The sequence below is a fragment of the Fusarium fujikuroi genome, chromosome FFUJ_chr02 (assembly GCF_900079805.1).
Source record: "Fusarium fujikuroi IMI 58289 draft genome, chromosome FFUJ_chr02".
NCBI classification, from domain to species: Eukaryota; Fungi; Ascomycota; class Sordariomycetes; order Hypocreales; family Nectriaceae; genus Fusarium; species Fusarium fujikuroi.
The window spans coordinates 2446137-2471175 of NC_036623.1; the positions used below are offsets into that span (position 1 = coordinate 2446137).

At 48.1% G+C, this 25039-nt stretch overlaps 7 protein-coding genes; 3 read left to right on the forward strand and 4 right to left on the reverse strand.

Moving 5' to 3' along the window:
• Window positions 1–891: 891 nt before the first annotated feature.
• FFUJ_04554 (related to outer mitochondrial membrane protein FIS1) lies at window positions 892–1513 on the reverse strand (the record flags this gene model as incomplete). XM_023572146.1 has 4 exons in its annotated part: window positions 892–1221; window positions 1273–1366; window positions 1423–1441; window positions 1495–1513. 4 exons carry the CDS (start codon window positions 1511–1513, stop codon window positions 892–894), a joined length of 462 nt encoding a protein of 153 aa, XP_023427168.1.
• Window positions 1514–1959: 446 nt separating this feature from the next.
• Window positions 1960–2614, forward strand: FFUJ_04553 (Probable kinetochore protein SPC24; the record flags this gene model as incomplete). XM_023572147.1 has 2 exons in its annotated part: window positions 1960–1986; window positions 2036–2614. The coding sequence occupies 2 exons, from the start codon at window positions 1960–1962 to the stop codon at window positions 2612–2614; spliced, it is 606 nt and encodes a 201-aa protein (XP_023426327.1).
• Window positions 2615–2978: 364 nt separating this feature from the next.
• On the reverse strand, window positions 2979–3743 carry FFUJ_04552 (uncharacterized protein; the record flags this gene model as incomplete). Its single annotated transcript, XM_023572148.1, has 1 exon — window positions 2979–3743. One exon carries the CDS (start codon window positions 3741–3743, stop codon window positions 2979–2981), a length of 765 nt encoding a protein of 254 aa, XP_023426328.1.
• A 1555-nt stretch (window positions 3744–5298) lies between these two features.
• Window positions 5299–6393, forward strand: FFUJ_04551 (related to Cut9 interacting protein scn1; the record flags this gene model as incomplete). Its single annotated transcript, XM_023572149.1, has 1 exon — window positions 5299–6393. The coding sequence occupies one exon, from the start codon at window positions 5299–5301 to the stop codon at window positions 6391–6393; it is 1095 nt and encodes a 364-aa protein (XP_023426329.1).
• A 250-nt stretch (window positions 6394–6643) lies between these two features.
• FFUJ_04550 (uncharacterized protein) lies at window positions 6644–8546 on the reverse strand (the record flags this gene model as incomplete). XM_023572150.1 has 3 exons in its annotated part: window positions 6644–7261; window positions 7316–8299; window positions 8349–8546. 3 exons carry the CDS (start codon window positions 8544–8546, stop codon window positions 6644–6646), a joined length of 1800 nt encoding a protein of 599 aa, XP_023427117.1.
• A 969-nt stretch (window positions 8547–9515) lies between these two features.
• On the reverse strand, window positions 9516–11941 carry FFUJ_04549 (related to transcription activator protein acu-15; the record flags this gene model as incomplete). XM_023572152.1 has 6 exons in its annotated part: window positions 9516–9604; window positions 9657–10358; window positions 10410–11128; window positions 11182–11233; window positions 11285–11315; window positions 11543–11941. The coding sequence occupies 6 exons, from the start codon at window positions 11939–11941 to the stop codon at window positions 9516–9518; spliced, it is 1992 nt and encodes a 663-aa protein (XP_023426330.1).
• Window positions 11942–16024: 4083 nt separating this feature from the next.
• FFUJ_04548 (uncharacterized protein) lies at window positions 16025–16792 on the forward strand (the record flags this gene model as incomplete). The annotated part of the gene is made up of 1 exon (XM_023572153.1): window positions 16025–16792. One exon carries the CDS (start codon window positions 16025–16027, stop codon window positions 16790–16792), a length of 768 nt encoding a protein of 255 aa, XP_023426331.1.
• Between the last annotated feature and the right edge of the window lie 8247 nt (window positions 16793–25039).

Here is a 25039-nt window from a genome sequence, read left to right on the forward strand (position 1 = left end):
TGACTTCAAGTTGCAGGCAAGCGTATTTCTCTGGCTATGCTTTGAGTCAAACCAAACCTGAGAACCTGTTGGTCTCACCTCTAATCTGTCACATGAGAATACCTTTTGGAGAGTAGAACAGCAGGGAAAATGGCGAAAGGCGTTTCAATCTGAGCGCTTCTCGTTGGGAGACGTTATAGATGCTAATATGTTTTATGCATCTGGTTCGCCATATTCTTTTAGGGTGACATGCTGTCTCCTTGTGCTCTGCCTACATTACCTTGTTGCTCTGCTCACATACTCTGCCTTCGGATACCCCTTTCTTTTCCCTCAGGCTTAATGGTGCCTTGGTCATGGACGATATTAGACAGGGTCAGATGGGCGATGCCAAGGAAGTTGTCGAGCAGCAGCTTGTTGTATTTTAGTCGTACATTTGTTGAGACAAGGATGGTCATTTATGTCTCGACAGATGATATTCCCTAGATGGTGATGCGTCGTCTCTTTGGTTTGTTTCTTAGCTGGCTTGTTTCTTGGTTTCCTTAACATTGTTTTATTTGTCTAGCTTTCTTGTTCCAACACATTTGTCTGTTATGTTAACATGTGAAAATCATCGCGTGGTAAGACATCTAGCAAATTTGTACTACCTCATCGAATGTGACTTTCCAACAGCCGATGTCTTGCCTGTCACCTTAGTACAGTGATGGAATTAGGGTGATTGATGATAAACTTATATAAAGTGGGTTAACGTATGTAATAATGGTCGCTTCATTTTGTAGTGCAAGCATATCTCATAATGGCAAGACTCCAAGAGGGCCCAATCCAGAGGTTATAGTGAAGAGTGAGTAAAGTGTCCCAGAAACCGCCCATGGAATATATGTCCCTACACGCTTTCCTCCCTAGCAATATCGTCATCTACCTCTTCCTAGCATTCCTCAGAATAAATGCTCCCACCACACCGGCCGCAACACCAACACCACTCAGAATAGCGACACCCATCAGCCCCTCGCGGGCAACCTTGTCATCGATAAGTTGGCGTAGGTTGGATGCTTGAAGATTGGCAGGCTCCTTGTCAAGAAGGAGGTCGTTGTACCGACGCGCTTCGCCGTAGTTGCCGAGCTTGTAGTTGCCAAGGGCAAGGTAGTAGAGACATTCGCGGCGACGTTCGGGGGAGATGCGGAAGATATCCGAGAGAAGACGCACACCGAGCTGCTGGTCGTTTCGCTGGTTGGACTTGACGAGGCCCTGAGATTTAGTTAGTGTAATGACTCGCAGGTTAAGACGTAGGGTGGTTACCCAAGCGTAGTTGAACTTGGTCTGGATGCCAACCATCTCACCCTCGCGCTCATATTGCGTTTTTAGTACATTAAGCTCAGAGGTATTTAGCGGTCTGTCGCCGTCAGTCAGGATAAAGAAATCGTCGTATATTCAAAGCAAAGGACTAACGTCTCGGCATCGAGAGCATCTAGCGAGGCTATCAGTATAAGCTAGAATATCGTCATGCAGTTTAAAACTCACATGGTAGTTCAGTTACCATTCTGAGAGAACAAGTCCTTGAGGGCAAAGAACGTGAAGGTGTATTCTGTATAGGAGGAATAGGAGTCTTGGTATCAATTATCTTGGTCAGGATCAAGAGGCTTTCGAGATGGAATGGCAAACGTAACGTAATAGAGGTTGCACGTGTTATTCAGAGGTAGCTCTTTTCGGCTTCACCTTTGCCTGGCTGTGGCGGGCCCGATGACGCTGTGCGCTTGACGGGGAAAGCTCGGCTAAATAAGGTGGGGGAGAAGTGGTTACTGATAAGATAAGCTTTGATTGTCGTCGTGACGACGGAAACGTGTTTAGCCCAAAATGGAGTTGCGTTGGCAAAGCACCAAGTTCACCATCATCACCGTTCAAGACTGTAGAGGAACTGCGGTTTACAGCTGTCATTGACACAAAATCTTCCACATTTGATTCGAGCACTCGAGATCAACTGCAAATATGTTGCTCTCCGAAGAACCCGCAACTGTAAGTACTTACTCCTGTAGTCCCCTTTTGTCTAAGCTAACAAACCCAGCTCATTCATCATACTATCGAAAACTTCAATATCGCACCAGACAAACTTGCCGTCTCCCGTGTTACAGAGTCACTTTCGACTCTCCAACAAGCTCGCGACCTTCGCGTTCGTGAGGCAGAATCCTCACTGAAGAAGCTCTCTCGGCAGCTTGCAACACACACATCGCGACATGACGACCTCGTTGCGTCTCACTCGTCAGCGGATCACGCATCCAACATCGCACGTCTAGACACACTGAAATTTCGTACCGCCAAAGCTGCTGCTGATGCTGAAACCGACGCTGAGCGCCTTGCTCTGACGGCCGCTGACCTCAAGGCTCGTCTTCGCGAGCTGGAGCTTCAGGGCGTTGAGGGCGATGCGGCAGCTAATGCTCGACGTAGAGATCCAGTGGATGATGAGGTACTACTGAGGCTCAAGGTGTATCGAAGCCTGGGCATCGATATTGAGAGAGATGACAGGGACGGTGAGTGGTCCAAGGCTGTTATTCGGAATGATCGCAAAGGGGACGTGCATGTTGTCAACATGGACAAGAAGTTCTCGCGATTCTTTTACGCAAACTACTTCTGGCAGACTCTCTAAGAAGACAAATCCTTCTTTTTGGTTGGCCAATGTTATCATGATAATGTATTTACGCTGGATTGGCGTTGGAGGCGTTGCAGATACCAGGAATAGGACATTGCTACCATTGTATCAGTTCAGTATATGAGTAATGGCAGATTGAAATTCGCCCTTGTCATTTTCTTTCAAAAGTCATTGATATCTTATTTTTGCATCATCATATATCCAGACAATTGACAAATCCTCGCTCAAACGCCAATGGAAACCCCCGGATTACCATATTCTGTGACACTTTTGGTCCTCGTGCCATTTTCCACCTTAACAACACCTTTTCATTAGATCATTAGAATAGTTTACGCGATAACGCAAAGAGTCTGACTCGGTCTTACGCATCGACGACACCCTGAGTCGGAAGTTTTTTCAGTCCTTTTGGAGAAGTTTTGAGACTTGGAAAGTAACTGTCAATGAATGACTTGCTTGTAAAAGCGATCCGTGGGCCAGAAGGTGTTCTTGTACGAGAGCTATTAGGAGATGCTAAACGTTTTGCTCCGGGGCTTCGGTTGCGACCCTTCATCATAAGATACCCGCCCTCTCCAGGTGTCGTGGGGCCACCAGATGGGGAACGATGATGATTTCGCCCAAGGTGTTGCTTGTCAGGGAGTTCAAGCCGTGAGTTTATGGTAGTCCATGTTTCATCGTCACCACCCAGACGCCAGCCACCAACCCCTTCGAAGTCTCGCTCTGGACCAATGCTTGGTAGTAAGCCAAGTCCCTTTTCGCTAATTGGAGTGGTAGTGCCTGCCGTGGATAGAGCACTGGAGCTTCTTCGATGTCGACGACGTCGCAAGGAGGACTCATATGCTGTTGAACCAGCAGAAGGAGGTACAGGATTGGTATAGAGCGCTGCAGGTGCCGGTTCGAGGATTTGATGGTGAGGATGATAAGTATTTGGATGGTAAGGGCGAGTCTTACGTCCACCCAAATAATGAGGAACGAAAGAGAGAGCAACGTCGAGATACACAGCCAGAACTCGGAGGATGAGAACAGAGAAAGCGATGGTAGTTGTGATACCAGCGAAGACAGCAAGAGGAACCGTGACAACAAACAGGAAGGGCACGACGAAGGCATATACAGGGTTGAGGAGTGCCATATTGATGGTGTTACAGAACGAGACTAGCAGCACATGACCACAACAGCTTCGAGGAGTGCTGTCTGTACAGAGGCGTGGAGGTTGTCGACGGTATAATTAGTGGTTACAGATGGAAGCACGGGCTATAAGGAGAAAGAAGATGTGGAAATAAAAGTATAAGAAGGAAGGGGGAAAAGAAAGAGAACCGAGAGGAGGGCGACTAGTTGGTGTAGAGTACCGATATGTACATAGAATGGATGGATGCTGCTCTAGGACGAGATATGCGTCGACATCCCCCAAAGCCGTGATAGGATAGATTGTTTCCGGGGAGCTAGAAACGATGCGCCGCGGAGGGATTAGGTGCTTGAGCCGGCGAGAATGTAGCGTCGGTGTACGGCGAATGTGACTCTACAGGGTTGCATCGAGCTGTAGCTGAAGCAAAGTAGAAGCCGTAATTTTATGTATCTCGGGAGATGGGAAGAAAGGAGGAGAAGACTACCTAAAGGTAAAGGAAAACGACGGAGGTCTAAGGTGAGGAGGATTACACTTGGAGGAGGCAATCACATGTGAATGGTGGCTCGCCTTGGCCTGGCTTGGCTTAGGTCGGTTTACATGCCGCACTTGCCCATTTTTATGGTATCTGAGGTGACTGTCGTACGGCAACGCGACAAGCCACAGGGAAGGTTCGTGCGGGGAACCTGCACCGGGGAGAGATGCAAGTGATAGTAAACGGTAGGGGGAAGCTTCATGTTGGCAGAAGGAGGGTCAATGATACCTACCAAACTGTACAGATTAAAGCAACGTCAGTGGTGGAATGCACCGATAAGGCATGATTGCACATCATGACGAGTCTTTCAATGCACTTGCAGTATCAAATCCCCTATCACAATGCTGATATCCATATCAATAAACTGACTGACTGCATTGAACTTCCGAGTATTTGCGCCCAGTGAAGATCGACCGTAACACAAAAGGACCCTGGAATCGGTGGTTGCACTAAAAACTGTCCGGACAGCAACTTACAGCCACTGAAGCACATCAGTAACCAACATCAACCACACACGTCACATGAGTGATTACAAGCCGAGGCAGACGAAATCCATTCACGAACAAGAAGCTCAGCCTCCTATATTCACCGCATGAAAACAAATTGCCCCAGATTAACTGAATGCTTATGGGATATGTTCGTACTGTATCGACCGATCTCATCATAAGTTAACCCCACTTGGAGCCTCGATAATGCCTGTCCCCATCATGATCCACATCAGCTTCCCCCGCTGACATCACTCAAACTTGTCTTTCAAAGCCTCAAGCCTCAAGCCTTCCAGACCTTGGCCGTTGAGCGTGACAACCTCGTGTGCTTCTGTGGACGTAAACTTCCATCATTTGCAGTGCTAAATAAACCCCGCTATCTCGACACCACTGTGACACTGATATCAACACCAACATGTGTCAAAACACCCACACCCATAACCATGAAGAGTCTCAGCAGTCCAAGCCAGAGCTTGCAGGGGACCAACCTCCATTCCCCTGGCATCTGCCAATATGCGACGCCCACTGCCATCCAACAGACACAATGGCTTCAATAACCGATATACCCTCTATGCGTGCAGCAGCTTTGACCATCATGGCAACACGTGCCCAGGACCAGGAGCTCGTTGCGGATGTCGCTAGCAAACATTCCAATCCTGATCTCCAATCACTTTTGCAAAAAAACTCGGAATCAACAGGGACCTGTGCTATTCCCTCCTTTGGCTGGCATCCATGGTTTTCCCATCTACTATACGACGACTCGGCCGACACTCCGACATTTCAGCCCACCTCCGGGTCCGGTACCGACAATGCCGCCAAACAAGCGCATTACAATGCCGTTCTACAGCCAGAGCCCTCACCAGACTTTGTTGCTTCTCTTCCTTGCCCTATCGCTATAAGCTCATTTCTCAATGCAACCGAATCCCGTCTCTCTGCTAACCCTCGCGCTCTGGTTGGTGAGATCGGCCTTGATAAGGCTTTTCGTCTACCAGAACCTTGGCTGACATCGAAACATGTCGAGAGAGATTCGACACTCACACCAGGGAGTCGTGAGGGCCGACAGCTCAGCCCTTACAGGGTGAAAATAGAGCACCAGCGTGATGTTCTCGCCGCACAGCTTCGTCTTGCTGCAAAAACTGGCAGAGCTGTCAGTGTGCATGGCGTGCAAGCTCATGGCGTCTTGTATGAGACGCTTGCGGCAACGTGGAAGGGCCATGAGCGGGAGGTTATAACACGACGAAAGCGGCGTCTTGTGGCATCGGGTGCTGAGGACTTTTCAGACGAGGACGACGATGGCAGCGAGAAGCCGTACCCTCCTCGAATATGCCTACATTCATTCAGTGCTAGTGTCGAAGTATTGAGGCAGTATCTGAACCGAACGATCCCAGCTCGTATATTTGTCTCGCTGTCAACAGCTGTCAATTTAAGCACTGATGCTAGCCGAAATAAGACTGATGATATACTACGGGCCCTGCCTGACGAGAGCATCCTAGTGGAGAGTGATCTTCACATTGCCGGCGAACAAATGGACAGTGCATTGGAAGACATGTACCGACATGTTTGTGAGGTAAAGGGCTGGAATCTTGATGAAGGCGTCAAGAAAATTGCCAAGAATTACCAAGAGTTCATATTCGGGTGATAGACAAGAAGAGCATGCGTGGATAAGCACAAGGACAAGAGATCAGGCACAAGAGCGTATTATAGAGGTGTATATTTCAAGTTGTGGTATTAGATTGCTATAGCTTCTATTGAGCGAGAGCGTTTGTTGTTTGTAAATACAATCCCCAATATCCCACATCTGATGCGCATAAATTCAATAATAAGGAAATCTGGTGTATCATAGTAATATGCAAAGGAAATCATTCATGCCCAAGGTCATTGAGTCTAATTTAGTTCTTAGTATCCCCCAGGACATCGCTGGCATTGGACCCCGAGTTTGAAGGGGTATAATCGGAGCTGCCAGGAGTGTATCGGCATCCATCTGCTACAACCGACGAGTCACGCTCATCGTCGTCGTAGGCAGGAAGGTTTTCATCCGTCTCCATGAAGCCGGGGTATACTGTGGCAACAGTGTGGTGGGAAGTAGGGGGAGGAACAGGGGGGCCGGCAGCGTAGCTGTAAGAACGAGCATGGCTGTGCTGGCCCTCCTCAGCAGCGACAATGCCCTCAACCATTTGAGCAGCCTCACGGAAGGAAGCAATCTCCTCTTCCATGGTAACGCTGCTGCAGGAAGATGATCGTCGGCGTCGCTCACCGTTAAGCATAGCCTCCTTCTCATCATCCTCGTTCTCGATCCATCGGGTAACAAAGGCACGGTAAGCAGCCTTCAGAGCAGAGTTCTTACGACGCTCGTCGCGAGTTTGGCGGAATGCCCGGCGGATAGCACGACGAGCCTCGGGGCTGAGACGCGCTACACGGCGGTGAATGTAGGCGATGGCAATAGCACAGAAAAGAGCGAGAGCAATGGTCACGATTCCAAGGATGACAATGATGGGATGGTGAGGAGGCTGAAGAGTAATTAGCGGGACGAATTCAATTTCTGGTTGAGGCATTAGACTTACAGGTGGAGGGTGGTGGCCTTCATGATCCTTAGCACCGAAACCACCGTGACCATGCTCAGGCCTGTCATGATGAGGCTTACCCCGGTGGTGAGGAGGAGGTGGTGGTGGAGGAGGAGGAGGGTTTCCATGATGAGGATCGCAGGGGCAAGGAGCGCACATAGGAGGGGGAGGGTGACCTCCAGGGAAGGGGAAGGGAGGGTGACCATGATGAGGAGGCGGCGGCGGCGGGGGATGAGGAGGATGAGGGCCCCGGTGAGTACCGTTTCCATGATGAGGGCCATGATGAGGACCATGCGGGCCGTGAGGAGGTGGGTGATGTCCAAATATGCTATCGTAGAATCTGTGAGCCGAGTGTCGCACCTCCTCACCAACAGTGTGGAGAACACACTGCACGCCATCGCACTGCTTGATCTTCTTCATAGTCGAGGGGGGTGGAGGAGGATACTGCTTGCCCAGCTTCTTAGCAACAGATGCCTCCCTCTCCTTCACCAGTTCCTCAAGCTGAAGAATCTGCTTGTGCAAAGCATTCAGTTCCATAAGTTCAACCTGAAGTTCCTCCTCGGGGTCCTGGAAATCGCGGTCGGGATACTCCCAGATGGGGGGTGATGTAGAGGTGGATTTGTCGTCAGAGGAGGACTCCTTGTCCTTGCTGAAAGGCATTGACAGACTCCAGACATATGCGGCGTTTCCAACATCGGAGATTCGGACTGGTGCGGTTTGCTTGAAAGTCATCCAGAAGGAAGACTCCTCTGTAAGAGCCATGTCGTCGAGAGCCTTGACATTGAAGCGCATAGACTGGCCGAAGGGGAACTCTTTAGGGCCGATGCATTCGAAATCCCAGTCTGCTGAAATAGTGGTCTCATTGTTGATGAGGAAAGATCCGACACCGCGACCCTTGGCGTCTTGCTTGAGGGGTTCGCCATTGAGGGTGATGCTGGCGGGACCACAGACTTCTTCTGATTCCTCCACATCAAATCGTAGTGTCTATTATATGTTAGTTCATGGCATTTTTAATCAAGTCTCGAAGACGGACCAGAGGATAGGATTCGGATTCGCTCAAGGGGAGCTTGACTGTGACGAAGGCTGAGGGCGTGACATCGAGAGCTGAGGGAAGAAATCCCATGGGAGGAGGTGGCGGAGGCGGAGGAGGAGGAGGAGGAGGATGGTGAGGTCCATGAGCTAACACCAACGTCGGTGCTAGCACCATGGCAGCCTGAGCAAGGCCGCGCATAGTGAGGTATGAAGGTCGAAAATCTCTCTTGTTAGGTAGGTATCGTAGGACACTGAGCAGTGTCAACTGCAAAAACCCCTCTTACACGACAGAGCAGGGGATGTAACGCAGGCAGCCACGCTACAAAGAAGCTTAAGGCAGAATGATACGAAAATGAGACAAGGAGGGAAAGGGTCGTTAATTCAATGAACGGGAAAAAAGAATTAAGAGCAAATGCGAGACGAGCTGAGTCGAGGTGATGACATCCCCATGGAAATGAGAGCGAAAAAGCCCACGCGACTAGACGGGATGTGGGAGCCTGGCCACGCGGATGCCTCCCAAAACAGGCCCTGTAATGGCCCTGTAGCGCACGACGGCTTAGGCACTGAAACAGCCCTGGAGCCCTGTTGAGTCTAGCCTGGCTGACGGCCTTGTCTTGAAAGGGTCGGGCGACGCAATCAATGAACCCATACTTTAAGCGAGTGGCCAATCATTAACCATGAGCTGACGAGTCCATCCTTCAGCCCCCGGCCGAGTCTTTGGTGTCGTGAGTGGGGCATAACGGCATCGGCAATTCCTTGCCTCGATTGTCTTGGCGATATTTGAATATGGCAATGCCTTCAATATTTTCAAGACACCCAATAAATCATTACCATGATGTTTCTTTCCCCTTGCTTGTTGTCACTGACAACTTGGATAGTTCATTCATCAGACATATATCCCAAGAAATTCAAACAAACACAACAGCAGTGCACAGCGAAGAAGCACTACAATACTCTCTTTAGTATGCATATATTGTGTTAAGATCTATTTATCTTCCAGCATGTATTCAAAACTCGCAGCTTGAACATCGAACAATATGGCCTTCGGTATGTACATGCCTTGCTAGATATTTGCTGACGTGCTAGACCAATGCTACCCCTGAATATGCTTCACGTCTCATTCAGTCATCAACCAGAACACTTTTATACAAACAGGCCACTGCCTCATTCATACCAGAAAGTCACTCAAAACCTGCACTCGAGTCCTCGCTACCTCAGAGTCTTCGCCCATAACCTGCATGATCTGGATCATGCGTGCTGTCGACATGTTAGCAGGGAGACCTGGAACAACAAAGGCATCAAGACTCACTGATATCAGCTTTTGCCCTGACAAGGAGAGGATCCCTTGCCATCATATCTGCACCACCTGGTTCTCGAGCAGCCTCCTTCAGGACATTTCCGATACACAGCGCCTCCAAGAAAGCTCGGTGATTGAAAACCCACCAAACACGTGCTTCTATCTCAAGAAGGGTGAAAAGAAGGAAGAAAGCGGTAATGGCGTCGTGCGCTGCCTCCAATGTACCACGAACATTGACAGGAACATCAGGGCTCTCGGAAGCATGGACAAGCATCAAGTTATGGAAGTAGTTACTCGTCAAGAACAGCGTCTGGCGAACCACCCTCTTATTCGTTTTTGCGAGCGCCGTGATACTATCAGGATCCCAAGACCGGAATACATCAGGGAACGAACGGTAAACAGCTCGGAAGTCAGCAATCAGCTTGGACTTATGCCTTGCCGTAGTGCAGATTGGTAGGTCTAATGATCTTGGCGAGCAAATCGTCTCCTGTACCAAGTTGGCCAAAGTCCAAGAGCCTCGGATATATGCTGTATCTGTTGGGTCGCTATTTGCAATCGAGGAGCCATCGTCGAGTAGGTCTTCGACGGAAACATCTGTATGTGTGGCAGACGGTGGCAGGGAGAGTAAGACGGTCAAGAAAGTATCTTGGAGAAGTACTGCTTGCCAGACCTTACGCCGCTGCTGCTTTTCGAACAGGGTGGCATTTGGAGTCACTGAAAGAAATCAGTATAAGAAAAGAGCAAGTAAAGAAAACAGTCACCCACCAATATTTGGATCTCTATGAAGACCCATAGCATAAGCTTGCCGAATGAGAATACCTGCAAACGCCCATCCATCTGAGGCATGGTTGTCGTTGATAAGGAAGTAAACTAGCAATACCATAGCCTGAATTGACCTTAACGATGCACTGCTAAGATATGATGCGATACGGAGAGCTTGGTTGCTAGCCGAAGCATAGAACTCTGCTGTCTGCCTTCGCTCCTGTGGGGATGTAGTCGATGTTACAAATTGAGTTCCCAGGGCCAGCATGACAAAAATCAATGCAATGAAGGACGGATCTGTGTCGGTCTTTTCTTGCTGATTCATCTGCCAGAAGTGTTCGTAGTCCGCATAGAATGTCTGTCGATGTATCATGGGATACACGGGGTCAACGCATTCGAAGTATCGGCTAAGTAGTATATCGGCTTGAATCTTGTCTGGAAGCACTGAGATAACCTCAGGCAAGCCCCCTTCACAGGTCCAGTAGTTGGCAAATGGGTGCTCAGACCCGATGCCAAAAACATTACTGGCAGAAGGCAAGGAATAAGGGACGTTGGACAGAAGGCCGATGGAGAGGGCAACAGCGCCACGCGAGGTTGCCCTGGGATCATTCGACATACCCCTATCTGCGATATTTGGAATGGGGGACTTTCCGCTAGAACCAGACTTCTTCTTTGGAGGTTTCGTCATACGGCGGCCATTGGCGGCCGACCTGGTGGTCTCCCTACTTGATTGTTAAACCAGGACATAAAGTTACTCAGTCGGGAGGCTTCATACTCGAGAAGGTTTGCGACATGGGCATACCGGCATTCAGTCTGTCGTTTTATGCCTAGCTAAAAGTTAGTATAGAACCAGCAAACCAAGATCCAGGTGCACGTACACGCAAGGCAATGAGGTCGACCTCTGTCACACTTTGAATAATGTTAGTAATTAAACTCACTCTCACACAACAGAAGGAAAGGAGCGGGATTGATTGGGCATTTTCAGACGACCTGGGATCATCAAATTCCATACTGAGCCATAATGTCGGGGTAAAGTGGGCTCATCTCATATGGGGGAACATGTGTAGAGATGAGTTAGATGATATGCAGACAGCACGACACAACATGAGAAAATGTATTGGATAGAAATGTCGCACCTTGGTCTTGCGCTCTACGCATTCATGGCATGAAAGAGTTGGTTTGTTGCGCTTTTGCTTCTTCTTTGGAGGTTCCTCTCCATCCACAGGTGTCGACGCGTCTTGGTCATCCGCGTCAGGAAGATAATCGCCAGTAGGATGCCTTGATGTCGTCGAAGCTGATGCTGAAGGTAAACGGTGGGAGATGGATGCAGGGGACGTTGAGGCCGATCCTGGTGTCAAAGTCGAGGATGGTGGGTGAGTTCCGGGAAGAGGGAGAGTTGGATGTGAGGCGACGGGACCAGGACTATACGTAGACGTAGAATGTTGAGGCGGCAGATGCGAGGGCGAAGGATTTGAGAGAGATGGTGGTGGTTGGTGATGAGTGTGACGCGGAAGCGCCCGCTGTGATAGATCCATTGACGATGATACAAAGCTCACCAAAATATTCGGTCCAGTGGATGAGCGCCTTTTTTGAGGATATTACAGGCGCGTCAATCAGACGTTGCAGAGTGGGAGCTGGATCTGAAGGAAAATGGGGCTGAGATCTGGGATTTACCTGGACCGAAAAGAAGTTCGATTGGATCCAGAGCTGGAGCTGGAGCTGGGACTGGAGCTTTAGCTATTGCTGGAGCTGGAGCTCTGATAGCTCTGGGCTGGGGATAACTTTAGGTTTAGGTGGAAGACCCCGGGAATAATGACTGGAATCTGAGCTGATACGGATTGCTGATTTAAACTGACGCGGGAATGATTTTATGTCGCCGGAACTCGGCTGCTGGCAGTGGGCGGCGCTGGAAATAACGGCCGGATATGGGCAGCCGCGGCAGGGCAGCGGCAGCGGTAGCGGCAGTAGCTGGGGTAGAGCGACCAGACGGCAGAGAGTTTGTTAGCCCTGGGCAATATAAAAGCATTAGAGCATTCGTAACGGTAGGTAGATAACGAGTGATAATGACGGTTGGCGGCAGCAGTCACTGTATTCGCGTCGGTAGGGCCAGAGCGTAAAAGAGCCTCTTAAAGTGCAGTGTCAATCCAAGGGAATAACAAGGTCGAAATGGAACCGAAAAAAAAGAGAGAGAGACCCCGGAAAAGAAAAGGGAATTGCGAAATGGGACAGTAGAGGAAAAAGAGTCAAAATAAGAGGAGTGATGCCCTGGGTGTGGGCAAAAAAAGGCGGGGGCGGAGCAAGTAACAAAGTGGGAATGGCAACAGCACTCTAGAAAGTGCGTTTTTACTAGTACTGTAGGTACCTTTCCACCGGGAGACCCCTAACTTACCATGCCTCTAATGGCAGTTGTATGCGTTAGGTACGGATTTTGCGCCCGCTGGCGCGTGGTTTTTTGTCTTCGGTACCTGCCCAAGATCAAGGGTAATAACAAATTTCATCCATCCATCTCAGAAATCGCGGCTGTTTTTCTTCATCTTACATGTATCTTTTTCGCGTACACCCGTCTGATCGATGTTAGACCCTTCTAGGGGTATCCATGCGTTCTACGACTCAGGCCACACTTACTCAGACGACGCCCTACACATTGTCAAAGTGAAGACTATCACGAACTACCAGACCACGGATACCTTACCTACGGATAGTTACCGAATCTTGACTTGGCTTCATTTCGTTGTCCTTGCTGGCTTCTTGCACATAAGTAGTTAAGACTCTGTAAGACTCTGGCGTTCTTCCGCCCACACTCGATCGCCAAGAGCAACCATCATTGGACGCCAGATCTATAACTATCAATACAAATCGAAATCACTTCTGACAGGTGCAAATGATTGCAGCAAATTGTTGACGCCCAATTAGTGCGAATGGGAAACTACCGAACTCCCCTAATGCAACTAGCCCGCAGCCATGTTCCGTCGAAACCTATTCCTAGACTCCGTTCATTACTCGATACAAAAGGGTAAATAACATCAGACTATGATTCCAGATTTCCTTCGTTCTCTGACATGTCCGTCTGATCTACTTGGTCTCTCCCACCTCGCTTCGAAACAAGAATTGGCCATCCCACTCTTCAAGCGAGGCCTTTCACTTTCAGCCTCCTTTTTCCACTCTAGGCTCGGTCAGGTACCCCTTCAAGTGGTACTCCGTGACTATCAAGAGCTAAATGGTGCACGGATCGACCGAGGACTCCGTCTACGGTTGAAGGCCTCGTCAACAAGTGCCGGCTCGGTCAGCTAGCACGGACGTCGTCGCTCGATTCGCAGACTTGACACAAAAAGTGTGCAGATCGGTATATGGAACCCACCAACATATTCCCATGTTTTATTCCAACCTCTGTTTGGGGACATCGCCAAATGTCACCATTGGATTTTGAGCGACCCTTGGGGAAATAACATGCAATATGGCTGGCCCAGGCCCAGGGTCTTTTTTAGCTAAAAGCTCCATGACCAAGTTCTGATCATCTCCACTTCGCTGAGCGCCGTTCTAGCCTTGACTTACTGAGGTAATTCAAATTATCTCACTGTGAGACATACATGCAGGCTTGGTCGAAATGCCATGCCAGAGCAGAAATACGGTAATTTGAACATGGGCGAGTGTCTGCGCACTTAGTGCAACCGAAGGAGTCAACCATGCTTCGAGGCCGTTGCTATCTCAGAAGAATTCGTTTGAAACTTCTCACATCAGCTCATATATCACCCTAGCGGATTGATCGGTACTTGAAAAGCGACGCTGATTAAATTGCAACGCAGAAACTTGGAGTTAGAGGACAGGCCGAGAAACCATGTTAAGGTTGGGTAGTTCTGAATGGGCCGCATCTGAAAACGATCGTCGCAGAAGCAAGACCAACCCGATCCCAACAGTCCGGCACCCTGGTAAAGTCGGGCGCCAGCGGCTTTGGTTCAAAGCCAAGTCTTCTGGTCGACCTCCTTGAGGAAATACATCGCTCCGACAAGTCCTAGTCGATCTCCGTGCCTGAGACGAGCATCTCCAGTTTTCTCCGCTAAACCTGACCTACCAGAGCTGCCGGATAAATCCCAGTCGTTGATAGTCAAACTCAATATCAACTGCGCCCCTGTTAACGGAAACGGAACGGAACACATGAACACTTCCTTGGTCTTCCCTTTCTTGTATGCCGCGTTCCATCAAATCCCTACTCTCAACTCTAAATCTCCCTTGGACTCTTCTCGCCGGCTCATGACGTCTTGTCTGAACACCAAGAATGTAGCGGCAGTTGGCAGTTGCGCTACTGTGCATCAACTTACGTACGAGGTAAGCTTCGAGAAAGAATGAGAGAAGCGATGTCGATCATTTTCTTTTCTTTTCTTCTCAATCGGAGTCCTCCGAAGCACTACCCTTCCTGCCTTCTTCTCCCAACACACCAACCACGAGACAATGGTGGCCAAATTTACGTGTGGGAAAATGTCAAGAAGCGCCATTTTTGTTGGTTGATCACCCCCCCCCCCCCCCAACTCATTCAAGATTATCTCCCTACATTACGATAGCGACGACGGCAATTCGTAGTTTCGTAACAGCCCCCTGTTCACGTCACCAACTTCACGCTGGTATTGCCGCTCCCTCCCACCAGCCTTCGTTGCTAGCCTCCCTAGGGCCCCAGACCCCGGACGGTCTAGAACATTCAGAGAGAACTTCATTGACCAATCCGAGGCGGAGCTCATGACGTACGCAATGTCCTTTTTTGTATTGGACGGAACACCCTGCGGCAAGTGACAACGTTCTTTGCCAACATTGGCTCTTAACTTTGCGCGGCCACCTCGTCATATTTTTTGCGTAGCTTGCATATGGCGATATCTCTTTTTGTAGTCATTAGAGCTGCTGAACCCTGACCGGATGCATCCCCTGGAATGTCAACAGTTGCTGAACAATTGTGATGAGCGTCTGTGCTAACGAATTCGCAGGCTAATTAGTCATAAACTGCAGGATCAGACAAGGTCAGGCGAGCCTAGCGGAGTCATGAGTGGTCTTCAAGTGTATTTTCCATGACTAGTTGTCAACTTCATGATGCAAATCACCAGTGTGTTACGTTGCAACGAGAAAGACCAAGCTTAACACTATAAAACCTAAATGGTGATACTACGGGTTTATAAAACGATCGTAAGAGTACGACCCGAGGGCGGAAATATTCTGGATATGTGGGTGGATCATTGTTGGCTCAGCCCTGGGTACCTAGACCATTGTAAATGTCATGAATCCTGTGATGGCTCACTCGTATCGCTACCCTGTACCCGATGTTTGACATGGGAATTGGCTTGAGACAGGCGTCATACCGTTGGCAATCCGGCAGTCGACTCTTTGGCATATGCTCCGTTCAACTGTTGTCGTAATGACTCATAGATCGATATACCGATGATTGACCTATGATGCCGTATGTTGAAGTGGGGTTTGACGACCTCAACATTACCTACCAGCCTCGCTCACAACAACACCACGACAGTCAAGTGCAGCAACAAGGTTCCCGTAACGTCTCACAACTCTCAATGTCAATGAGGCCTGTGGCTCGACCTACCCAGCGAACAACCCAGATTCTCAACCACCTTCAACACACAATGTCGGCACATCACCCGACACCAGCAGCGCCATGGCGCTCAGCTTTTCTATCCCACGTTGACAAGATGGAATCTCCAACTTTCGTGCTCAGCACCCTCCATCACCGTGGCTCTTCAGTCACTCCTCGTTCCCGTACCGTCGTGTATCGAGGCACGTGGGCCGAGATTCCCGTCAACCCCAAGAACCAGGCACCTCTCAACCCCTCCCTCTACGAGAGTGACCTTCTCACCATCACCACTGACGCTCGTATGGAAAAAGTTCCTGAACTATCAACTGATGGAGAGAGTATCCCGCAGTCTGGCGGCGGCGGACCTGTCGAAGCGGTCTTCTGGGTCGTGGAGACCAAGACTCAATGGCGTCTACGTGGCCACGCCTATCTTCTTGGCCAAGATATCGATCATCCATCAGCCTCACACGTCAGGCAAGAGATAGAAAAGCATATGCGCCTCAAAAACAATGACGACTCGGGTTTCTGGAACTGGGGTAAAGAGATTACTGCCCATTTTGGAAACTTGAGCCCTGGCATGCGAGGGTCTTTCCGAAATCCTCCCCCGGGTACAAAGCGAGATGAAAAGCCTGCCCCTGGATTCGGACTTGGGCAGAAGGTCGAAGATCTAGACGACGAGATTGCAAGGAAGAACTTCCGTGTTGTGGTGATTGTGCCGGAGGAGGTGGACCAGGTTGATCTAAGTGACCCCGAAGATGGCAGGAGATGGAATTACCAGTTGAAGGATGGTTCCTGGGAGAAGACTGAGCTGTGGCCTTGAATCTGCTGATGAGCAGAGATACTCTTGGGCTGTCATATACGAAGGTCGTCAGAAACTATCCCACATAGAGACCTGATTGACCCAGCAAACGATATGTGAGTTGGAGGGGCCAATACTTACCAGTCTTCCGTGAACTGTTACTGTGAGCCAGAACTATACCAAGACCCATAAAACGAGCCCTCGAGTTCTCCATGTTTACGATATAATCGTCAACAGAGGTAGGTAGTTAGTTAGCCATGCGACTGAGCGTTCGGTGATATAGTGGGATGATACATTGAGCTATGCCGTTTATAACCCGGAAAATACTAGAGAGTAAAATTTTCCAAGAAGCTGTAAACTAAGGTTGCATGTTCTTAAGAATTTGTCCTGACGCTCATAGTTTTCAGCCGAAGTCAGGCGGCTGTCTTCGTGTAGTAGCGTCGAAGTCGAGAAACACTGGTTCACTGAAGTAGCAATCGACTGAGTCCTGACACCTTGTACAGTTATTAGAGCAGAGGGATAGAGTGTATGCCCTGGTACTGTGTTCTACGTTCCTCATTAGATCCAAGAACAAGCTTTTGTTGAGCATTAGACAGGCGAATGAATTAACGCGATCAAATCATGCAACGACTGCTTTACTGTCTATACGGCACAAAAAAGCTCAAGAGAAGCAGAAACAATCAATATATACATCGGATTAGCCAGGACTACGGTGCGATATAACTCAAGCAGTCCTTGTGTGTATCGCATCATTGGGGCAACGAGGTTGCTACTGGGCCTGTTCGTGAGATTGGATAGGGGGTCTTGCTATTTTCAAGTACCTACAACATGTAGCAGACGACCAAAGACCACAAGGAATGAGTCATTGTTGATAGTTTGTGTCTGTTGTATTGAGGAACAACTGCTAATGCGGCGGCAGTATCCCAAGGCGTACCTAGGACCTCCTCTTCGCCTTGTCTGAATTCGGGAAAATTCACATTCTACCAGTGGAACAACTCAAAGATAGAACAAAATACAAGGAATTGGAATGTAAATGTTTCACCGACAACCTGTGATTGTTTACGTTCCTTACCTACGCCTCATCAGGGCAAACACTGAGTGTGTAAGTTAAATACGACTGACACCCACGTTCACACTCGATGATACAGTTCTGTAACCTTAGAAACATGAATCAAGCTCTTGGTATAGACTTGATTCAGTCCTTTATTCTCAAATTCCTACCAGGAGTCGTAGATATTGAACTCATCACCTCCTTATGTTCATTGACCAGATGGGTTCAGAACCAGACAACAGTTGTGAAAACACCACTCTGACCTCGGAATGTTTAATTGCAATTTGTATATATGTATCATAGCTACGTTGAAGCTTAGACACAGCTCACCAGAGGGGGCGATCATGATGCAGACTCGTGATATATCTGCTTTGCACCAAGGCTAAGCCAGCAATCTCAAGACTGGGACTCTGAATGTGAGACTTCTGATATGTGATAGCACTGGCAATATCAAGTGAGTTACTAGCCTTATTCCCCCGATGATTTGTACGTAGATGCGCTCGCAAACATTGCCTCGTTGACATCGATCGCCTTTCTCAGTCTCGACTGTGGTTTTCCTGAACCAGGACCTCGATTCGTATTACACAGCCCTGTAATCCGTGCGAGACATCCTGAGGTCAAAGCATAAGACCAGTCATTATCGTGTCATAATATTACAACGTCAATTGCATACTGCCCAGCAATTTCCGTTACATCAACATCGCACGAGCACGTCAGCAATTCTGCGAAGAATACACCCAAAACCGTGCTCAGACACGGATTTCCTATTATGAAGGATTATACGCCAAGGGCTTCAAAACTGGTGCCTAGTTCAACGAGTAACATATGCACGTAAGGATCGCCGGTACAAACCTGTGTCAGAATACTTGATGGGAATTACTCCACCAGCAGGAAGACAACACGAGACCCGTAAGATCAAAGATCTGCGATCCGATCAACCGAGTTTATCTAGTAATTTACGGATAGTCGCCGCCGTAATACCCGTCAAGGACCGGACTGCTACCCACGGTTATGCGGAACGAGATATTACGCATCACCTTCAACTCTCTATCCGAAATGGAAATGTTTATACGAGCGATGCGGTGAAGGGAAGTGCCCATGCAGCCGTTCATACATATCAGTCGAACATTCAAGGCAGATGCATGGCCAAGGTAAGTCAGCATGTCTGATCTTGATTTTCCTCAAGCATCAAGCAACGGGTGTTGTCACGATTGGGGGCTGTAATGAAAGAGGTTGGGGACGGGAGTGACTGTTCTAGAAAGATGCATAATGCAATCTATCATAAATCTCTGATGAGCTTTCTCACTGGTCGTTGACTCGTCTATAGGCGCTCACGGAAGCATGTCTCAGTTGTTTCGATTTCAGTTCCGCTGTGTCTTGCTGAGAATAGATACGACGGATATTGTTCTGTATGTGGAACGGACCTCATATAGTTTCTCATGCATCAGTATCAAGCAGTCAGAGCAGCATTGGCGGTTCAAGTATGCAACTTGGCGAGACTGCAACTCTCAACTGCAACTCTCTGATTGTAATTCCGCATCGAGTTCCGCATCTGTGAAAGTGCGTGTTTCAACCCCTGTGCATCACAACAGAAGTACTCCGTCAAATTGCGGGAGAGGCTGGAGGAGCTACGGGGTATTATTCCAGCTAGTAACATGAGTGTGTCCAATTGACACTCTGTCAATACAACTCGCAACCACAAATAGAGACACCTCCGATCCTTGAACTGCACATCTTGCTCACGGCGATTTCTTGTTTCGAGCAAGTTTCGTAGAGTCGGTCCGCCTCCGTTGGCGAAGGAGTTTTGCTTGAGTGTAACCTCCGAATATGCACAGCAGGACAAGGGTTACAGATGCAAGCCAAGCTTTGGAGGAGGCGGCCCGCACTTGGTTGGGCGCTTACACGACTTGAACTGCGTAAGGCTAGAGTGAGGGTGAGGGTTAGGCGAGTCCCTATATCGTATTTATGGTGCGCAAAGACACGTGCGAAACGTTAAATAGTCTTCAAGCATGGTGGCCCCGTGAAAGGTCTGTTGTAAGTGGTATTAGCAGACATGCGCGTAAATCTCCATCTGTCAAGCCGAGGCATGACATGACACGATAGCTGACAAGATTCAACCATCTTGGCCTAATAAGTCAACGAGTTTGTGTGACCAGTGAGTTTGCACTCACCATGTGTATATAGGTAAGCGGAGGGTTTCACCCCCTCAGTCAGGCCACGCCCACGCTAATGGGCGGGTAACACGCGGGATCGATCCGGGGAGGATGAGATTTTCCTGTAAGGGTTTAGCATCTGACGATGGCCGATGGTTCGGCGAACTTTCATGTAAGGCATGACAACCCGAGGAAACCCTTAGAAGTAAAGCTGTCGAAAGCTCGATACGGAACAAACTGGGGTCGAAGAGCGAGGCTCAAAACAGAGCTTGAACTTAACTACCGAGGTGTTCTGTGTGCCTGTGATCACTGTAGCGCTGACATATGAGTCCTCAGAATCAGATGGTGTTGAGTAGCAGTGCGTTGTAAGATTGTATGTCGGCACTTTCATACGGCAAGAAAAGATTGTATGTGCCTCTTCGACACATCATCATCAAACTCATATAGGCTGTAAGTGTATCGACTTATTCAAATATAATAGTAAGCTGTTTCAATTAGTGTGCTGAGTGATCGATATCGTAACCACAGCCCCCACTAACATCTGCCGAATACTCTATTGCCCGAGCCTCAACATACATCGAGCGGCCGCCCTGGGGCCTTACCCTGCTAATGCACCGAAACCCATACGCCGCTCACGATGACCTTGACCAGGAAAGAGTCATCTGTCAATGCATTCAGAGTTTCTAGTACTAGTAGGGATGACTTTGTAGACAATTTCCCAGGGCTATGAGGCGGTAACCTTTGTTGTCTTCAGTTCCGAGTATGTACGGCACAGCTGTCGTTGAAGCTATCGTTAACCCTGAACCAATATCTTGGCAGACTGACTTTAGATTGTGAGGCTGAAAACACACTTTGCTTCTTCGCTTATGATATTGTTATACTACCTTAATTTATATCTCCGTGATAGTTATAGATACAGTACAAGGCTTTTTAGAACGTTCTTCTCGTCTTCTTCTGGGTATTCTGAGAGTGGCCCCTTTTGTGGCGGCCAAGGCTGCCTCGTAGTGTGTTTATGCACTGCTTGCGTGAACCGAACTCTGGGACCTAGTTATCTGGAACTCTCGAATTCATTCCAGTACCGTCGTTGAGAGTATACGACCACGTGGCCAGTATGTGTATTTATTTCAGCTCGGTCAATCACATATTGTGTAACTCGGCATGTTGCCATTGAGGTTTACAACCTCACAGTATGATAGATCAACTCACTCGGGTATTTGTTGCTGCACATCGTAGTTTCGAGGTCGGTACTTCACCTAGCTGTACATGGAAAAGCCCCTGGTAGTTGTATATAAATAACTTCGAGGCTTCAGTTGCTTAACTTGTGCTTCTATCACCATCTCTTTCAAGACTCTAAATAGTGTTCATGTGATGATGATCTGCTGCTGTATGACCTTAACCCTGTCTAAGATAAGTCGTTGACCTCTTTCTATCGATAAGCCGGATTGCTCAAGGTCTTTGTGGAATAACTTGGGTGAGTATTGCTACCTTGTAAGATAAGCGGCTGGAGATATCGTGTTATCCTGCATGCATGGCCCAATTGAGTTTAATTACTTGAATCAAGAAACGCAAGCTCATTAGAATGATAAGAATACCATGGCATGCTTGCTGATAGTTACGTAGACTTTCTAGATTGTTGACAAACCTGAGTCCTGCATCACAAGGTGATAAGCGTCATGATGCACAGTCCATACTCAGCCAGTAATGTTGTATTGATCCGGAAGGTTTTACCTTCTGTACGTATCGCGGCTAGTGAGTAGCTCCATGAATTGTCGTAAGCCCAACAGTTGTCATGGATAGACCAGTCTAGATGGCCATGATCTACACGGCTAATAAACCAGAGACTCCACTTCATGAGGGATCATAGATCTCCATGAAGGCATGTAGGCTGAACTCAATTGTTTGTTTGAGGTTGAACTTGTTTCTCTGTCTCATCTGCTTTTCTTGAACGAGGTAATAAACGACCTATATGCATCTCAACATTCCGTCGTGCGACAGGTTAACTGCTATACTGCCAAAGAGTCGATGCAAGGGTCCTTTTCAGCTGAGAACTAGGAAAGTGGCAGCTAGAAAGAGACAGCTCTCCACAAGCAAACAATCTAACGATGCGACGAAGAAAGCAGCGATTTTAGCTTGGCTAGCTCGCCGGTAGTTGACGAGTGGCGTGAATCAAAGAGCGACGGTCGCATATTGTCAGCATGACACGAGAGTTCCTACAGAATACGGTGCTGTGCCTGATCGTATAGCTTGGCACGCAGCAATGATGATGAGACTTGGCTGTCATCAAGAAATTTAGGACCAACAGATGATAAACTAACAACCAACATACTTTGATGGCTGCCAGGATTAATCGGACCTGTTCCGAGAAGGCAGGTCAGTCGGAAATAAAGAGAATAAGAGAAGGCAAAGGTTTCTCATTCAAGTCATCGGTGTGCATGGATTACCTCTGGCGATTTACGGTGAATCTTGGTTAATAATGGTTGATGCTTCATACAGACAACATCAAGTGCCTCGTCTAGTTTGAAACCCCCGCGGCACTCTACAGCATACGAAACAGCTTAGCCAGGTCTCATGAGTGCCTTGGATCTGCCATGCATGTCTTTGATTGCCTGTCAATGTCTCAGTGACCGTCTCAATGCATATTCTCTCGTTCTCCCTTTCCAAACTGCTAGACACGAACCCTGTAAGTATATCGTCATAAGCACAGAGCTTCCACTGTCTCAAGCCCCCTTCGACCGTTTTGGCTGTTTTTCGTGCATCGTCAAAGCGGAGCGAGCCGGCCTTTCATAGACCAGACAAATCAAAGTCAAAGCACAACACCGACGGGCACTATTCGCTGGTCTTTGACAGGCTAAACCTTTTGCTATGTGTAGTTGCGTCTAAGTTATGGAGATCCAACTCTCAGAGCTATGACTGGAATGACACTCTCTGCTGCGAGTTGACGGATTGGGGCTGTTGATGATCCTTCATGCTTCTGAGTGCAACCTCGGAAATGCAAGAGACGGCTGATTTATTAAGGCCCTGATCGGCAAGCCCGGTGAAATTCATCGGGGACGAATTTCTAATACATTAACCTTCAGAAGTATACAAATTTATGCCGTTTTGTACCCGGCAGAATTGCTTATAAAAAGCTATAAAAAGAGTGGTATTTCTTAGTAACCTTACCTAATTAGGTAATCTAAGCGGCCCCTATTAGCTTAGTATATCTAATATAATAATAGCTAGTGCCTAATTAGATATAGCTTACTAGGAATTATCTAAATAGAGCTAAATTCAGTAAAACGGTTAGAATTATGCTACTTTATGTAAGAAAATGGTAAAAATGACTTCCCCGGTGAATTTTGCCAGGCTTGCCGATCATACCCTAACGTCCATACCGCCGAGATATCGAATGGAATACATCAGAAATTCCGTTTGTATTCGTCTTGAGCCAAGCGTCTAGTCAAGTTCTAGACCTTTTCATCCTTGTGGATCAGCAACCAACATTCTTAAGAAACTGGGGTTCTTTAATAGTAACGACTATGATGAGATATTTTGAATCCATGTCGGCACGGCACTTGTTGGCTGAAAGCCCTGCTCTGCTGAAGAGAAAACAGGGCAAATTGCTTTGTTCAAGGATATGAACCTAGACCAACAGAGTCAAGTCTAGTCAGGTGATGAATTGTTGACGCCTGCAACCCGCAGAACCTTGCTGATCTCTATGGTCAAGACTCCGTTGATCAGGAAATAGCATGACTGGGGATACTGCACGCGCTGCTTGTCCTCGCTTCAGAAGTGCCGAGCAGACCAAGGGTATGATCGGCAAGCCCGGCGAAATTCACCAGGGAAGTCATTTTTACCGTTTTCTTACATAAAGTAATATAATTCTAACCGTTTTGCTAAATTTAGCTCTATTTAAATAATTCCTAGTAAGCTATATCTAATTAGGCACTAACTACTGTTATATTAGATATACCAAGCTAGTAGAGGCCGCTTAGATTACCTAATTAAGTAAGGTTATTAAGAAATATTACTCTTTTTGCAGCTTTTTATAAGTAATTCTGCTAGGTATAAAACGGCATAAATTTGTATACTTCTGAAGGTTAATGTATCAGAAATTCGTCCCTGACGAATTTCACCGGGCTTGCCGATCAGGGCCCAAACGTCTCGAATTGAAAAACGTATCGAGACGGGAAGGCGTATAGAAACTACGTACTATGGATATCTCTCATGCCCGGGCGCAAACTTGAGCTTGTTAGTTGGCCGTTGGACTAGCATCGCGGAAGCGAAGCCAAGCGAAGCCGATCAAGGAAAAGAGAAATAGAGCCGAAAAGGAAAAAAAAGCTAGACTACGGATCGGACAAATGACAAGAATGGTTTGAACTGCCGTGACAGCTTGGCCTTTCTCTCATTAGACAACGTTAGTGAACCATCGGCTGCAGAACTACTATAGGAAACAATCACCAGTCGATCATAGTGTGTTTTATTCATTGTCATGTTACGAGCTGTTGATGCGACGTTGATATGCACTGTTATGGGAGATGATCTCCTTGGCTTGGCTGCGTGTTGAGTTGTCCTTTAGCCGTTGGACATGAACACGCGGCGATGGCACAGCCTCTCTGGAGGTTGAAGAACAGGTTGAATGTCAGCTGTTTGGGGTTACACTCGATTTTGACCAAGGAAATAAGAACCAACACGCTCCTCTCGAGGAGGCCATTGAGTTAAGGTCTGGCGAAGAGCGGATAGAATTTCCTGAGAACATGCCTAATATCCGTCGGACTATTCATCCTTGAGACAATTCAATAGGACATGTGGGCTTCTAGAGACGGAGATTGATAAACCCTGTCTTCCTTGAAGACGATCATCAAGTACGGATACAGTGTCACTAACAACAAGTATCGTCATGCAGCACAATGACAAGTTCGCGAGGAACAAGGCTGATAGTTTCCGCCTGCTGTGGCATTACCTATTATAGGAATTGCCGCGAGCCGGTAGCCATGCGATATTCAGTTTATGCTCTGATCGCACAAACGACGGGAAGTGCGGTGTTGTGTTTCTCGACCTTCCTCTGTAGGTAGGTCGTTTCAG